Here is a 17472-nt window from a genome sequence, read left to right as displayed (position 1 = left end):
CTAGTTTCAACCCGTGGACATGGACAGCCTAGTTTCAACCCGCGGACATGGACAGCCTAGTTTCAACCCGTGGACATGGACAGCCTAGTTTCAACCCGTGGACGTGGACGTTAAGTTTGGTTAAAGACACAGAGCCTAGTTTCAAACCGTGGACGTGGACGCTAAGTCTGGTTCAAGACACAGAGCCTAGTTTCAACCCGTGGACATGGACGCTAAGTCTGGTTCAAGACACAGAGCCTAGTTTCAACCCGCGGACGTGGACAGCCTAGTTTCAACCCGCGGACATGGACAGCCTAGTTTCAACCCGCGGACGTGGACAGCCTAGTTTCAACCCGCGGACGTGGACAGCCTAGTTTCAACCCGCGGACGTGGACGCTAAGTTTGGTTAAAGACACAGAGCCTAGTTTCAACCCGCGGACGTGGACAGCCTAGTTTCAACCCGCGGACATGGACGCTAAGTTTGGTTAAAGACACAGAGCCTAGTTTCAACCCGCGGACGTGGACACTAAGTTTGGTTAAAGACACAGAGCCTAGTTTCAACCCGCGGACATGGACACTAAGTTTGGTTAAAGACACAGAGACACTAGTTTCAACCCGCAGACGTGCACGCTAAGTGTGGTTAAAGACACAGAGCCTAGTTTCAACCCGCGGACGTGGACGCTAAGTTTGGTTAAAGACACAGAGCCTAGTTTCAACCCGTGGACATGGACACTAAGTTTGGTTAAAGACACAGAGCCTAGTTTCAACCCGCAGACGTGCACGCTAAGTTTGGTTAAAGACACAGAGCCTAGTTTCAACCCGTGGACGTGGACGCTAAGTCTGGTTCAAGACACAGAGCCTAGTTTCAACCCGCAGACATGGACACTAAGTCTGGTTAAAGACACAGAGCCTAGTTTCAACCCGCAGACGTGCATGCTAAGTCTGGTTCAAGACACAGAGCCTAGTTTCAACCCGCGGACATGGACGCTAAGTCTGGTTCAAGACACAGAGCCTAGTTTCAACCCGCGGACATGGACACTAAGTTTGGTTAAAGACACAGAGCCTAGTTTCAACCCGTGGACGTGGACGCTAAGTCTGGTTCAAGACACAGAGCCTAGTTTCAACCCGCGGACATGGACACTAAGTTTGGTTAAAGACACAGAGCCTAGTTTCAACCCGCGGACATGGACACTAAGTGTAGTTAAAGACACAGAGACTAGTTTCAACCCGCGGACATGGACACTAAGTGTGGTTAAAGACACAGAGCCTAGTTTCAACCCGCGGACATGGACACTAAGTGTGGTTAAAGACACAGAGCCTAGTTTCAACCCGCGGACATGGACACTAAGTGTGGTTAAAGACACAGAGCCTAGTTTCAACCCGCGGACATGGACGCTAAGTGTGGTTAAAGACACAGAGCCTAGTTTCAACCCGCGGACATGGACGCTAAGTTTGGTTAAAGACACAGAGCCTAGTTTCAACCCGCGGACGTGGACGCTAAGTGTGGTTAAAGACACAGAGCCTAGTTTCAACCCGCGGACATGGACACTAAGTGTGGTTAAAGACACAGAGCCTAGTTTCAACCCGCGGACATGGACGCTAAGTTTGGTTAAAGACACAGAGCCTAGTTTCAACCCGCGGACATGAACTCTAAGTGTGGTTAAAGACACAGAGCCTAGTTTCAACCCGCAGACGTGCACGCTAAGTTTGGTTCAAGACACAGAGCCTAGTTTCAACCCACAGACATGGACACTAAGTCTGGTTCAAGACACAGAGCCTAGTTTCAACCCGCAGACGTGCATGCTAAGTCTGGTTAAAGACACAGAGCCTAGTTTCAACCCGCAGACGTGCATGCTAAGTCTGGTTCAAGACACAGAGCCTAGTTTCAACCCGCGGACATGGACGCTAAGTCTGGTTCAAGACACAGAGCCTAGTTTCAACCCGCGGACGTGGACACTAAGTGTGGTTAAGGACACAGAGCCTAGTTTCAACCCGCGGACGTGGACGCTAAGTCTGGTTCAAGACACAGAGCCTAGTTTCAACCCGCGGACATGGACACTAAGTGTGGTTAAAGACACAGAGCCTAGTTTCAACCCGCGGACATGGACACTAAGTTTGGTTAAAGACACAGAGCCTAGTTTCAACCCGCGGACGTGCACGCTAAGTGTGGTTAAAGACACAGAGCCTAGTTTCAACCCGCGGACATGGACACTAAGTTTGGTTAAAGACACAGAGCCTAGTTTCAACCCGCGGACGTGGACGCTAAGTGTGGTTAAAGACACAGAGCCTAGTTTCAACCCGCGGACATGGACACTAAGTGTGGTTAAAGACACAGAGCCTAGTTTCAACCCGCGGACATGAACGCTAAGTGTGGTTAAAGACACAGAGCCTAGTTTCAACCCGCAGACGTGCACGCTAAGTTTGGTTAAAGACACAGAGCCTAGTTTCAACCCGTGGACGTGGACGCTAAGTCTGGTTCAAGACACAGAGCCTAGTTTCAACCCGCAGACATGGACACTAAGTCTGGTTCAAGACACAGAGCCTAGTTTCAACCCGCAGACGTGCATGCTAAGTCTGGTTAAAGACACAGAGCCTAGTTTCAACCCGCAGACATGCATGCTAAGTCTGGTTCAAGACACAGAGCCTAGTTTCAACCCGCGGACGTGGACGCTAAGTCTGGTTCAAGACACAGAGCCTAGTTTCAACCCGCGGACGTGGACGCTAAGTCTGGTTCAAGACACAGAGCCTAGTTTCAACCCGCGGACGTGGACGCTAAGTCTGGTTCAAGACACAGAGCCTAGTTTCAACCCGCGGACGTGGACGCTAAGTCTGGTTCAAGGCACAGAGCCTAGTTTCAACCCGCGGACATGGACGCTAAGTCTGGTTAAAGACACAGAGCCTAGTTTCAACCCGCGGACATGGACACTAAGTGTGGTTAAAGACACAGAGCCTAGTTTCAACCCGCGGACATGGACACTACGTGTGGTTAAAGACACAGAGCCTAGTTTCAACCCGCGGACATGGACACTACGTGTGGTTAAAGACACAGAGCCTAGTTTCAACCCGCGGACATGGACACTAAGTTTGGTTAAAGACACAGAGCCTAGTTTCAACCCGCAGACATGCACGCTAAGTGTGGTTAAAGACACAGAGCCTAGTTTCAACCCGCGGACATGGACACTAAGTTTGGTTAAAGACACAGAGCCTAGTTTCAACCCGCGGACGTGCACGCTAAGTTTGGTTAAAGACACAGAGCCTAGTTTCAACCCGCGGACGTGCACGCTAAGTGTGGTTAAAGACACAGAGCCTAGTTTCAACCCGCGGACATGGACACTAAGTTTGGTTAAAGACACAGAGCCTAGTTTCAACCCGTGGACGTGCATGCTAAGTTTGGTTAAAGACACAGAGCCTAGTTTCAACCCGCGGACGTGCACGCTAAGTGTGGTTAAAGACACAGAGCCTAGTTTCAACCCGTGGACATGGACACTAAGTTTGGTTAATCTACAAACCTGTAACACATCTGGGTAAAGCTGTAAGACAGTGAAACTCAAGTGAGTGATGCTCAAACAGGGGAATACCAAGTGAGTGATGCTCAAACAGGGGAATACCAAGTGAGTGATGCTCAAACAGGGGAATACCGTCTATATTACACTTCTCTGAGGTACTTGCATTTTCAGAATTATGAAAAATGTATTTCAGGATATCACAAAAACCAAGACGACTGGAAACACTATGAAAATGGATATTCTAAACAATAAAATAGAAGTAATTTTATTAAACTTTTAAAAAATGGCTCTAACAGTGAAAAAGACATTGTGGTGCTTAAAAACTAGTGCCTGTCACTTTAATATACTTGAATGTAACTGTAAATATTAATAACTCTGTTTACATGTAATTACATATAAATGTCAGTGATTGTAAATATCAATAACTGTAAATTATGATTCATGAATAAAATATTAGTAACAGGCAAGTGTAACTTTTAATCTTTATTTCTGAAGTGTGTGACTTATACTTAACATTTATACTGGCAACTTTACATATCAATAACTGTAAACAATGATTTTTAACTGCTTCATTTCTAGAGTTCTTATTAATTAATTTAGATTTCAGTAGCTGTAAAGCAATACACATTCCATATTGGACCCCTAATTTCAAGGGCCACAACTTTGTCAAACATGGATAATAAATTATATTTTTCACAGAGTTATGGCCCTTAAGTAAATCCTCATGAAAGTCAAACTTGATCTGTAACAGTACATGATAAAGCTATGCACAAAACTGGAGTTCCGGCCAAAAATGTATAATGTTTTTTATTTCCTATTACAAGTATTTTAACGTTTAACCTAACAGATGGCTGTATTAAATGCTAGTTTATTCGAAACCATTATTGGAAGCCCGCCAATATTATTTGGCTCGTCTCTCTAAAAGCTCAAATATTAATTTCAGCGTTTGGAAATTTCTGTAAATATTTGTTGGGCCTAAAATGGTATTACAAGGCGTCGTTATGGGTATATTCAATGGAGAACCAGTCTATCATGTAAAGTAATTGTGGCGCCCTATGTTTTCAACTTACAAACTACGACTATCATGGAACGACCTGAGCAAAGAGAGCGAAGCAAAAAACGTGCAGCCAAGAGCTGCCAAACGATGGACGCTTTTCTTACGAAAAAGAAAAAAGGTATAATATAACTGGTCAATAAAATAAATATGTTTACGAAATATCTTGATCAACTACGATCATCCGAAAAATAATAAAATGTCAGTTAAATACGACAATTGACTTTGTTGCGTTCGGCAAATTGCTTTTTATATTGCATGCTGTTTAAGAGATGAATTTATTTAACAGCTGACACTGTCAAATGCATTCTCAACTCAAACCGTGTCTGGCATATGATTGGTACTGGTACCGTAAATATGTTTAACATGTCATACATTTCATTCCGTCTCAAATAAAGTCAATGGTGGAACTTTGATTGCAATACCCTTCTTCGAATTAACAATCAAGGGGGAGCAACTAAATTAAATATTATTCACGAAAGCGATTCCAATGCCGTCAATACACCAAATAGAAAACAAAGCTATGCTCAATACCAAAATTTAAACACACTGATGGGGTCTTTTTTACCAAGCGCGCGTTTAGTGATTCAATTGTTATTTTTTTAGATTCCTGTTTTTACAAACTGTGAATCATTGTCTATTAATGATAACATTATACTCATCATACAGCCCCACACAGGCGTACGGGCTACAATTTTTTATGGGGGTGGGGGGGGGGGCAGGCTGAGTTTTGCCCGAATTTAGAGGATTTTAAAAAAAAATGCTCGAATTACCAACATTGCACCATCGGCAAATGAAGATGGGGGAAATCTTTTTTCTAATTAAACTGATCACTAAACATTCCAAATATGTTTTTCAACAAAATACTTGAACATGAGCATGAAATTAAATTTCACGACTGATGATTTCTACCTTGGACATGCATGATCAGATCAGACATAAAGTACATATTGGCGTATTTAGAAATTATCATAAAATAGTGTAAGTGATGTACCCATTATGTAAGTATATGCATGTTCCATATATTTATGTTTCTTCTACCCATACACATATGCAATATACTCAATTAGTTACATTATTCATCAATGTTAACGCTTTTAGAGTTTTAGTGTAGTTACAGTTTACTGCTGCTCTTGAAGTCTTATCAAAAAATGTACGCACTACGACCTCAAAATACCTGAAAACCCCCCACATAAATAGCTCCAAAATGCACCTCTGAGCATGTTCATTTAAAATTTGTCCAGGGGAAGCGTGCCCCCTACCCCCTTGACCTTGATTCACATGCCTTCAGCACCCATGATATAAATTTAGTTCCCCCAATATCTCAACGCACCGCCCCACAAATACGGCTGGCTACGGGCCTGGAGACAAAGGCTATATTAGGGGACTAATGACTTACAATTACGCCACATTTCTGAAGTTCATCACTTACGACGTGGATGTCGACACTGAATTTTAAATATCATTAACTGTACCCTAGGACTTACAATTACGTCCCATTTCTGAAGTTCATCACTTACCACGTGGATGTCGACACTGAATTTTAAATATCATTAACTGTACCCTAGGACTTAAAATTACGTCCCATTTCTGAAGTTCATCACTTACCACGTGGATGTCGACACTGAATTTTAAATATCATTAACTGTACCCTAGGACTTACAATTGTGTCCCATTTCTGAAGTTCATCACTTACCACGTGGATGTCAACACTGAATTTTAAATATCATTAACTGTACCCTAGGACTTACAATTACGTCCCATTTCTGAAGTTCATCACTTACCACGTGGATGTCGACACTGAATTTTAAATATCATTAACTGTACCCTTGGACTGTACCCAGGATTACAATTGCGTCCCATTTCTGAAGTTCATCACTTACCACGTGGATGTCGACACTGAATTTTAAATATCATTAACTGTACCCTAGGACTTACAATTGCTTCCCATTTCTGAAGTTCATCACTTACCACGTGGATGTCGACACTGAATTTTAAATATCATTAACTGTACCCTAGGACTTACAATTGCGTCCCATTTCTGAAGTTCATCACTTACCACGTGGATGTCGACACTGAATTTTAAACATTAATAACAATATTGTAGGACTTACAATTACTCCCCATTTCTGAAGTTCATCATTTATCACGTGGATGTCGACACTAAATTTTAAATATCTTTAACTGTACCCTAGGACTTACAATTGCACTCCGTTTCTGAAGTTCATCACTTATCACATGGATGTCGACACTGAATTTTAAACATTAATAACTGTACATTATGACTTACAATTACGCCCCGTTTCTGAAGTTCATCACTTATCACGTGGATGTCGACACTGAATTTTAAACATTAATAACTGTACATTATGACTTACAATTGCGCCCCGTTTCTGAAGTTCATCACTTATCACTTGGATGTTGACACTGAATTTTAAACATTAATAACTGTACATTATGACTTACAATTACGCCCCGTTTCTTAAGTTCATCACTTATCACGTGGATGTCGACACTGAATTTTAAATATCATTAACTGTATGTTATGACTTACAATTACTCCCCGTTTCTGAAGTTCATCACTTATCACGTGGATGTCGACACAGAATTTTAAATATCATTAACTGTACATTATGACTTACAATTGTGCCCCGTTTCTGAAGTTCATCACTTATCACGTGGATGTCGACACTGAATTTTAAACATTTATAACTGTACATTATGACTTACAATTACGCCCCGTTTCTGAAGTTCATCACTTATCACGTGGATGTCGACACTGAATTTTAAATATCATTAACTGTACGTTATGACTTACAATTACTCCCCGTTTCTGAAGTTCATCACTTATCACGTGGATGTCGACGCTGAATTTTAAGGAGAGTTGTGCACCGCGTTGCTCTGGGTCGGCAGGAGTCAGTATTTCAATATACAGCTCATCCTGTACAGACTTTGATCCGTCTGTTGGCCGCTTGTATTTCTGGTTGATCAGCAGTTCGAGGTAGCCGGTCAGAAGTTTTGATTTCTTGCGTAGATCCTCCATTGTTGTTTTGTTGAAAATCTACAACATTGACAAATGTTAAACAAGAGTATCAATGGCAGTATGGCTCATCCAACAACAAATGTTAAACAAGAGTATCAATGGCAGTATGGCTCATCCAACAACAAATGTTAAACAAGAGTATCAATGGCAGTATGGCTCATCCAACAACAAATGTTAAACAAGAGTATCAATGGCAGTATGGCTCATCCAACAACAAATGTTAAACAAGAGTATCAATGGCAGTATGGCTCATCCAACAACAAATGTTAAACAAGAGTATCAATGGCAGTATGGCTCATCCAACAACAAATGTTAAACAAGAGTATCAATGGCAGTATGGCTCATCCAACAACAAATGTTAAACAAGAGTATCAATGGCAGTATGGCTCATCCAACAACAAATGTTAAACAAGAGTATCAATGGCAGTATGGCTCATCCAACAACAAATGTTAAACAAGAGTATCAATGGCAGTATGGCTCATCCAACAACAAATGTAGGCATTAGGAAACAAAAGTAAAAACAAATGCTAAAAATATGATGCAAACAAAAAGAAGAGAAAAATATAAAAAACTATAAAACAAAATCTCCAAAACCTCGGTGGTGTAGTGGTTGTGCCAACGGAACAATGTTAAACTGTGTTCGCAGAGATAGTCCTCGGTGGTGTATGGCTCATCCAACAACTGGTAACTGTTGTTCAAGAGTATCAATGGCAGTATGGTGTAGTGGTTGTGCCATCGGATACAAGGCTGGTAGGTACTGTGTTCGCAGCCCGTATCAATGGCAGTATGGTTGTCATCCAATACAAATGGTAGGTACTGTGTTAGCCCGGAAACAAAAGTAAAAACAAATGGTAAAAACTGTGTTGCAGCCCGATAGTGAAAAAGTAGAGAAAAATATCGGATACAAACTGGTAGGTAAAATGTTACAACAAAATCTCCAAAACCTTGGTGGTGTAGTGGTTGTGCCATCGGATACAAGGCTGGTAGGTACTGTGTTCGCAGCCCGATAGTGACCTCGGTGGTGTTGTGGTTAAGCCATCGGATACACGGCTGGTAGGTACAGGGTTCGCAGCCTGATACAGGCCTCGGTGGTGTTGTGGTTAAGCCATCAGATACAAGGCTGGTAGATACAGGGTTCGCAGCCCGATACCGGCCTCGGTGGTGTTGTGGTTAAGCCATCGGATACAAGGCTGGTAGGTACAGGGTTCGCAGCCCGATACCGGCCTCGGTGGTGTTGTGGTTAAGCCATCGGATACAAGGCTGGTAGGTACAGGGTTCGCAGCCCGGTACCGGCCTCGGTGGTGTTGTGGTTAAGCCATCGGATACAAGGCTGGTAGGTACAGGGTTCGCAGCCCGATACCGGCCTCGGTGGTGTTGTGGTTAAGCCATCGGATACAAGGCTGGTAGGTACAGGGTTCGCAGCCTGGTACCGGCCTCGGTGGTGTCGTGGTTAAGCCATCGGATACAAGGCTGGTAGGTCCTGGGTTCTCAGCCCGGTACCGACTCCCACCCAGAGTGAGTTTTAACGACTCAGTGGGTAGGTGTAAGGTCACTACACCCTCTTCTCTCTCACTAACCACTAACAACTAACAACTAACAATTAACTCACTATCCTGGACAGACAGCCCAGATAGCTGAGGTGTGTGCCCAGGACAGCATGCTTGAACCTTAGATATAAGCATAAAAATCAAGTAAAATGACTAAATAAATAAATATTAAATAAATAACAATGAATGAAAGAATGAATCAATGAACAAATAAATGAATGAATAGATTAATGAAACTCCTAGGACGGTAATCTGAAACATTAAGATTTGTTTTAAAACAACTTATAAGATAAATGGCACCTAATGGCCACTCATGTAGTATTCTCCATATATAGAACAGGGTAGGGGTGAGGCTGTGTTCCCCGGCTCCTTTGTTTCTATGGGTCTGTCAATGAAAATTTAATTAAAACAGGTTTAAATACCCTGACATTTGTTAATGATCCTAATTCATATACATGTACAGCCAATCTAGTTGAAGGTATTACGACTTGTAACACACCACACTTGTTAACATGACAACTATAAACACATGTAACACAACACACTTGTTAACATGACAACTATAAACACAACACACTTGTTAACATGACAACTATAAACACATGTAACACAACACACCTGTTAACATGACAACTATAAACACAACACACTTGTTAACATGACAACTATAAACACGTGAAACACAACACACCTGTTAACATGACAACTATAAACACGTGAAACACAACACACCTGTTAACATGACAACTATAAACACGTGTTTTAAAGAATTACCTCGAAACTGGCTTTAAGTGGAGGGCACAGGAGACCAGCAGGATTTGAAACTCGGTAACCATAGATACCAGCACTCAGATCCAATTCTACAATTAGAAATTACTACAATTGTATTACAATTAATACACACATTACAGATGGAAAATAAGATGTTTGTAGATAAGGTGTAGTGTATTGTATTTATTACACACTTTAGGTGTTATATATATTAATATTATCACATAAGGTTTAATATGTTATATATTACACAGCAAGTGAACAGTATATTAAACAGGTATACGTATAAAGTCTGGTGTAGTATCATTATAAGTACATTAGGTGTGGAAAAATATTAATATGACATACATTGAGGTGGTTTATTACTATTAAGACTCAGCATCTTTCTGTGACCCTTTAACAGTAAACAACAGGACATCAGACAAAACGAAATTGTTACCCTTTGTTTAGAGTAAAAAAATCTGTAGCAAATAGTCTTTGTGTGCAAGAGAGAGAGAGAGAGAGAGAGAGAGAGAGAGAGAGAGAGAGAGAGAGAGAGAGAGAGAGAGAGAGAAGAGAGAGAGAGAGAGACAGAGAGAGAGAGAGAGAGGCAGAGACAGACAGACAGACAGACAGGAGGGAGTGTGTGTTTCATGGAAACCTATGTCTAATGAAAACAGTTAATCAAATGTTTCATCTGTCAGAACAGATTAGTAGTCCCATGTATTTCGACTGCTGCCCATCAATGAAATACAATGTACTACTCTTGGGCTCATACTTGACAATTTGTTAACTACTACAATTTCAAAGTTTTTACATAGACAAAATGCTGAGCTACGGAAATTTTGAGCCAGCATAGACATGTAACAATTTTAAATCTGTAACTACTGCGACATAAAATTCAAACCCATAAATTATTCCTTCAGCTGACGGCAATAATTTTTATCCAACAGCAAAACATTGTCATATGACCCTGCCTAAAACAATTTGAAACCTGGGACTTTGCAATAAATAAACACAAAATTCAAAACCAAAAATTATCCAGCAATAATTTGTATCTATCAGTAAAAACATGCCATTATTAAAGCCCTTGACTAATGGCAATACATATATTACAGATATAGCAACTGTGATTGGTGCCGGTGTTAATTTCGAGACCTGCTACTCACGGTTATCCATGTCAAATCGGGTGTCTATGCGGTGTCCCCACCATCCTAGTAACTTGGGGAAGTCGTTCAGACTGTGTTTCTCGTGAAGAAACGCACCAGCTAGTCCGCCCGCACTCGCACACAGATACTGAAAAAACAGAGGAGAGGAATGCGTGTATAACAAGACATCAGCATATTACTTTAAACTAAGTTAAAAAGTTACAGTTTGTTTTGTTTAACGAACATCACATGTGTGTCAATTTGAATACACATGCCAGTTCAGGGCCGAAAGACATGTAGGCTATCCAAAGAATTGAGTTATTAATGCCTTAAAGAAAACCTGCTACATTTTCCCATTAGCATCAAGGGATCTTTTGTGTGCACTTTTTCAGAGACAGGACAGCACATACCATAACCTTTGATACATCAGTCGTGAAGCACTGGTTGGGACGGGAGAAAAAATGAAACACTCACAAAACGGGTCCACCATGATGGTTCGATCCGGCGACCTAAAAACATGAGGCAAGTTCTCTACTGACTGCCCTAGATCCCGCCCCTTATTTTCAACTACTGCTATGTGCGTCTGGTATAATACATGACTGGTTCAACACTGCAGTGAGAGAAAGAGAGAAAATCTGCTTCCGCAATATTGGCTACTCCTATCAATAAAGATGAAAGAGATCTTTTATGTGTATTTTCCCCCATAGACCTGACAGTACATACCAGGGCATTTGATATATGGCTATTGAGTATCTAACTTGCTTATTTTGACACTTAACTGAGAGGAAAGCTGTGGCACACACTTAGGCTACTGCTACTGGAAAAGGGATCGTTTATGTGCACTTTCTCATATACAGGACAGTACATACCATGGCCTTTGATGAACCAGTTATGAGGGATTGGTTGGAATGATATATATTTCCACCTGTCTTATAAGAGCACCAGCAGGCAAAATCAAGTCTCCAGTATACATTTCCACCCACTTTAGCAGAGCACTAACGTTTTGAATCATATCTACAGTATATATTTCCACCCACCTTCCAATAGCCCCATCAGGCAAAATTAACTCTGCTGTATAAGTGTATTTCCACCCACCTTCTAAGAGCATCAGTAGGCAGAACTAACTCTCCAGTATATAAACATATACTCTTCAAAAAAAGAAACGCAAAAGGGTACAAATGGGTTATAACTCCGATTTTATGTTTCCTACCGGTTCATGCTTTGTGAATATAAGGTCATTGCATGTCCCAAACACATTCCCACGGTTACATTCGATAAAACGCAGCTACTGTACAATAAAGTTCCAAAATGTGAATATTCGCAAAAACGCAGCCACGTGCAAACCATGTCACCACTGCACGTGCGTTGTCTGCACGTGCAACATGAACACCGACAGTACAAAAGTGCAGGGTGTTCGCTTGCCTGGCCTCTGTATCTGGCCGACAGTTGACAATCCAGGACATGCCACGTCTCAGTGAACCGCAGAGAAACAATGCCATCGGGCGACTAGACGCAGGCGAATCCAGAACGGCCGTTGCCAGGGCATTCCATGTGTCCCCAAGCACCATCTCCAGACTGTGGGACCGTTACCAGCAACATGGATCAACACGTGACCTCCCTAGATCCGGTCGACCACGGGTCACTACCCCCGGGCAGGACCGCTACATCCGGGTACGCCACCTTCGGGAACGATTGACTACTGCCACCTCCACAGCCGCAGCAATACCAGGTTTGCGCAGGATATCCGACCAGACCGTACGGAACCGCCTACGTGAGGTAGGAATTCGTGCCAGACGTCCAGTTCGAGGTGTCATCTTAACACCACAACACCGTCGACTCCGACTGCAGTGGTGCCAGATTCATCGACAATGGCCTCAACTGCGATGGAGACAGGTGTGGTTCAGTGACGAGTCCCGATTTCTGCTCCGACGTCATGATGGAAGATGTCGCGTGTATAGGCGTCGTGGTGAACGTTATGCGGCAAACTGCGTGCAGGAAGTGGACAGATTCGGCGGGGGTAGTGTCATGGTGTGGGCAGCCATCTCACACACTGGCAGAACTGACCTGGTCCACGTGCAGGGCAACCTGAATGCACAGGGCTACATTGACCAGATCCTCCGGCCACACATCATTCCAGTTATGGCCAACGCCAACGCAGTGTTCCAACATGACAACGCCAGGCCTCACACAGCACGTCTCACAACGGCTTTCCTACAGAACAACAACATTAATGTCCTTCCTTGGCCATCGATATCACCGGATTTGAACCCAATTGAGCATCTATGGGACGAGTTGGACCGACGCCTCCGACAGCGACAACCACAGCCCCAGACCCTGCCCGAGCTGGCAGCAGCCTTGCAGGCCGAGTGGGCCACCATCCCCCGGGACGTCATCCGTACTCTGGTTGCTTCAATGGGCAGGCGGTGCCAGGCAGTTGTCAACACACGCGGAGGCCACACCCGGTATTGACTCCAGATGACCTTGACCTTGGTGGTGTGTCCTATCACTTACTCACAATGGACTAGAGTGAATTGTGAACAATCCTGCAACATTTGGTAATTATCGGACTCACCATTCAATAATTAAATCAATTCTCCAAATGTTACGACAATGTGGTTTTGCGTTTCTTCTTTTGAAGAGTATATATATATTTCACCTTTCCAAGAGCACCAACAAGCTAAATTGATTCTCCGGTATGTATGTATTTCCACCCATCTTCTAGACTATTGAGGCATGATTCCGCACCATGCTAAAACAAGCTAGGGAAAACACTTCGTATTGTTACATCCCTACTTTCCACCTACCTTATAAGAGCACCAAAAGGCAGAATCGATTCTCCGGTATGTATGTATTTCCACCCATCTTCTAGGCTATTGAGGCATGATTCCGCACCATGCTAAAACAAACTAGGGAAAACACTACGTATTGTTACATCCCTACTTTCCACCCACCTTATAAGAGCACCAGCAGGCGAAGTCTACTCCCCAGTCATGCATGGCGAGGGGTACATTTCCTACAGCGTGAGCCAGATCCCAGCCGACATAGCAACCCTTAGCCTGACCGGCTGCCGTGATGGACGCAACGTCAAACAGCTGACCAGTGTAGTACTGGACACCAGACAGACAGATAACTGCGATACTGTCGCCTTCTTCCTCGATCGTCTTCACGATGTCTTCAGTGCGAAGAGTTACCTCCCCCTGAAATTCACATTGGATAACAAGAGGATTAATCCATTCCTTACCGGCCTCACTGGTGTCGTGGTTAAGCCATCGAACATAAGGCTGGTAGGTACAGGGTTCGCAACCTGGTACCGGCTCCCACCCAAAGTGAGTTTTAAAGACTCAGTGGGTAGGTGTAAGACCACTACACACTCTTCTCTCTCACTAACCACGAACAGCTAACCCACTGTCCTGGACAGACAGCCCAGATAGCTGAGGTGTGTAAGCACGAAAATAACTTGAAATGAAATGAAAATCCATTCCTTAAATAAAATGATTAATAATGACTTTTAATTATATACTATTAATGATATACTATTAATTATATACTATTAATGATATACTTTTTTTTTTTTTTTTTTTTTTTTTTTTAAATAAATTTTTATTACCCCCAGATCAATTTAACAATGACAAGGGTGGGGCGCCTTGCATCATTGCCTTACAATGAGCTAATATACATAATTATATTATATACACATGGTTACAATAGTACATAATACATACACATATTATACAATCTTAAACCAACATTTACAATAATACACATATACACTAACATTCATGTACATAGAATAGAGGTTTAGCTTTATATATATAAATACATACATACATATATATTGTACCAAAAATATTTACTTTTTGTATAGCATAATCTTTCATAAATGTGAGATTTAGGCATAATTTGTTTTAAAACTCAAACATTAAGTTGACACGCCCATACATTATTTCTAAATAACATTTGGTCTGAGGAATGAGAGACAAAAATAAAAGAAAGTTTGGAAGGAAAGAAGACAGTAGAAAAGAGGTAGAAAAAGGAAAAAGAGAAGAAAGGAAATGAGAAGTAGAAGATAAAGGAACTAGACGAGTGCTTGGACAGGTGTGTAACGCTAGAAATAAACGTTTGGATGGAGTAAAAGACCGATTTTTTTTTAAAGAATATAGTTTGTTAATTGTATACGTCTGTGTCAATATGTATTTTGTTTAAGCTAGAAGATCAAGCCACTTGGACCAGTTGTTATAAAATTTATCATATTCGCAATTTTTAAAATATATATATTTTTCTATTTGAAATTTTTTACGTAGAATAACTTTAATCGCATTGATACATAAATTTCTTTTAAGTATTTTCATGGTATAAATATAGTATTTAGTATTAATTATTAACCAGTTTATATTTTGGGCCATTTTTCCATCAATCATCCCAAAAATCACTAAATGTTTTGTTAGTGAAATGCGAAATCCCGTTTCATGAAATATCCAATTTTCTAAACTTTTCCAAAGCTCTCGTACCTTGTCACAATCGTAAAACAAATGTTGTAAAGTTTCAGGTAGTTTATTGCAGAATGAGCATTTATTTGATTCAGAATAGTTTATCATATATAGAAATGTATTTGTGGCAAGAATTCTGTGCAGCTGTCGATATTGAAACCATATTAATGTAGTGTCTTTTAAACATTTAAAAGGTAAAACATAATATTTTGTCCATGTAAGATGGTCAAATATTAAACCCTTGCTTGCATACTTTGTTTGTGACTTTGGAGTGGTGATTTTATTATTCAAAATATTGTACATAACCTTACTTGTTGTATTCTTGTTCAACAGAAAAATCAGTTTAAAAGGAAAAATTGGTATTTTAATTTTGCTAAACTCTGTTACAGTTAAGCTATCTTGTGTTTGTAAAAAGGCTTTTACAGCGTTTGTTAGCGATGCATAATGTAAAAAGTTAGTATTTATGTTATATTTTTGGGTAAAGGATTCAAATGTAAGAAAGTCTCCTTCCTCGTCCAGTATGTCGCTAATAAAAATTACTCCTTTGTTAATATAGTTCTTATACATAAATGGTTTATTATTTAATAATATGTTGGTATTATACCAAATATTCAATCCTTGGATATCTTCAGTGGTTTGTAACTTTTGATATTTTTGAACTAGTGCCCAACTACACAAAACATCTTTCCAAAACATATTTCTTACTCTTTCCTTTTTAATTACAAGAAAGTAATCTCCGTATATAACAAGGTCTTTAGTTCGTAACTTTGTGGTGGACTCAAATAATGTAACCCATTTTGTACTTTGTCGGAAAATTCTTTGTATCCACGTTGCTTTTAAAGATGTAACAAGGTGTACTATATCAGGAATATTTAAACCGCCATATTTATAATCTTGTACTAATACATCTCGCTTGATTTTTTCTGGTTTATTTTGCCAAATAAATTTAAAAAACATGTTTTTAAGAGCTTGTATCATATGTGTTGGTGGATTTGGCAGTGCTATTAAAAGATGTGTGATTTTTGGTATTATTAAGGTTTTAAGGACTGTAACCCTTCCAAGTACTGACAATTTCCTAATTGACCAAAGTTTCATTACATTCTGCATATCTTTAATTTTCGAATTATAATTACAATCTATAATTTCATCTAAATTAACTGTGAAATTTATACCAAGGAGGTTAAATTTATTTCCACCCCATTCTAGCTTCCACCGTGTATGATGGTATACTTCTTTAGAATATTTTTTGCTGCCTATTCAAATGGCTTTAGACTTTGTATAATTTATTTTTAAACCTGAGATATCTGAGTAGTAATCAAGTAAAACCATTGTACTTTCCAGAGACTGGGATGTCCCGTCAAGAATAAAAGTAGTATCATCTGCGTATTGAGTTATTAAATATTCTTCGCCTTCAATAGAAATACCTTTAATGTCATTGTTATTTCTCACAAGAATTGAAAGAATTTCGGAACAAATTAAAAAGATATAAGGTGAGAGTGGATCTCCCTGCCTACATCCTCTTTCGAGTTTAAATGTTTCTGACATATGACCGTTTTGTATTACACTCGACATCAAATTTTTTTACAAAGTTTTTACCCATCTTATAATTGATGAATCAAAGTTAAATATATTTAATGCATTTTCTATAAAGGACCAAGTTACTGAATCGAATGCTTTTTCAAAATCTACTAATATTAAAAGACCAGGTATAAAGTGTGTTTCGATATATTGCATAATGTCATATATTAAACGTATATTTTCTCCGATATATCTTCCCTTAATGAAACCTGTTTGGTCATTATTTATTATTTTATCCAGGACAATTTTAATTCTGTTAGCTATGCAACCAGCAGCTATTTTATATATACAATTTAAAAGAGTTATAGGTCTCCATTTTTTTAAAAAACTGCTTTGGCTTATTTGGTTTCGGAATACAAGTGATTATTCCTAATTTTTG

At 40.4% G+C, this 17472-nt stretch overlaps 1 protein-coding gene across 3 annotated transcripts in view; it reads right to left on the bottom strand.

Annotated features, from left to right (window-relative positions):
• LOC121377627 (kynureninase-like) overlaps nucleotides 1–17472 on the bottom strand; it is a 55585-nt gene that overhangs the window by 9479 nt on the left and 28634 nt on the right. For all 3 annotated transcript variants that reach the window (XM_041505695.1, XM_041505694.1, XM_041505693.1), the window contains exons 8-11: nucleotides 13980–14225; nucleotides 11050–11176; nucleotides 9905–9990; nucleotides 7358–7600 (exon numbers count right to left, since the gene is read on the bottom strand). In XM_041505695.1, the coding sequence (XP_041361629.1) occupies nucleotides 7358–7600; nucleotides 9905–9990; nucleotides 11050–11176; nucleotides 13980–14225 (702 nt within the window). The remainder of the gene's footprint in view (nucleotides 1–7357; nucleotides 7601–9904; nucleotides 9991–11049; nucleotides 11177–13979; nucleotides 14226–17472) is intronic.

Source organism: Gigantopelta aegis, chromosome 7 (genome assembly GCF_016097555.1).
Source record: "Gigantopelta aegis isolate Gae_Host chromosome 7, Gae_host_genome, whole genome shotgun sequence".
In the NCBI taxonomy this organism is placed as follows: domain Eukaryota; kingdom Metazoa; phylum Mollusca; class Gastropoda; order Neomphalida; family Peltospiridae; genus Gigantopelta; species Gigantopelta aegis.
Note: the sequence above shows the minus strand (reverse complement) of the source record. Positions and strands in the feature narration are given on the sequence as shown.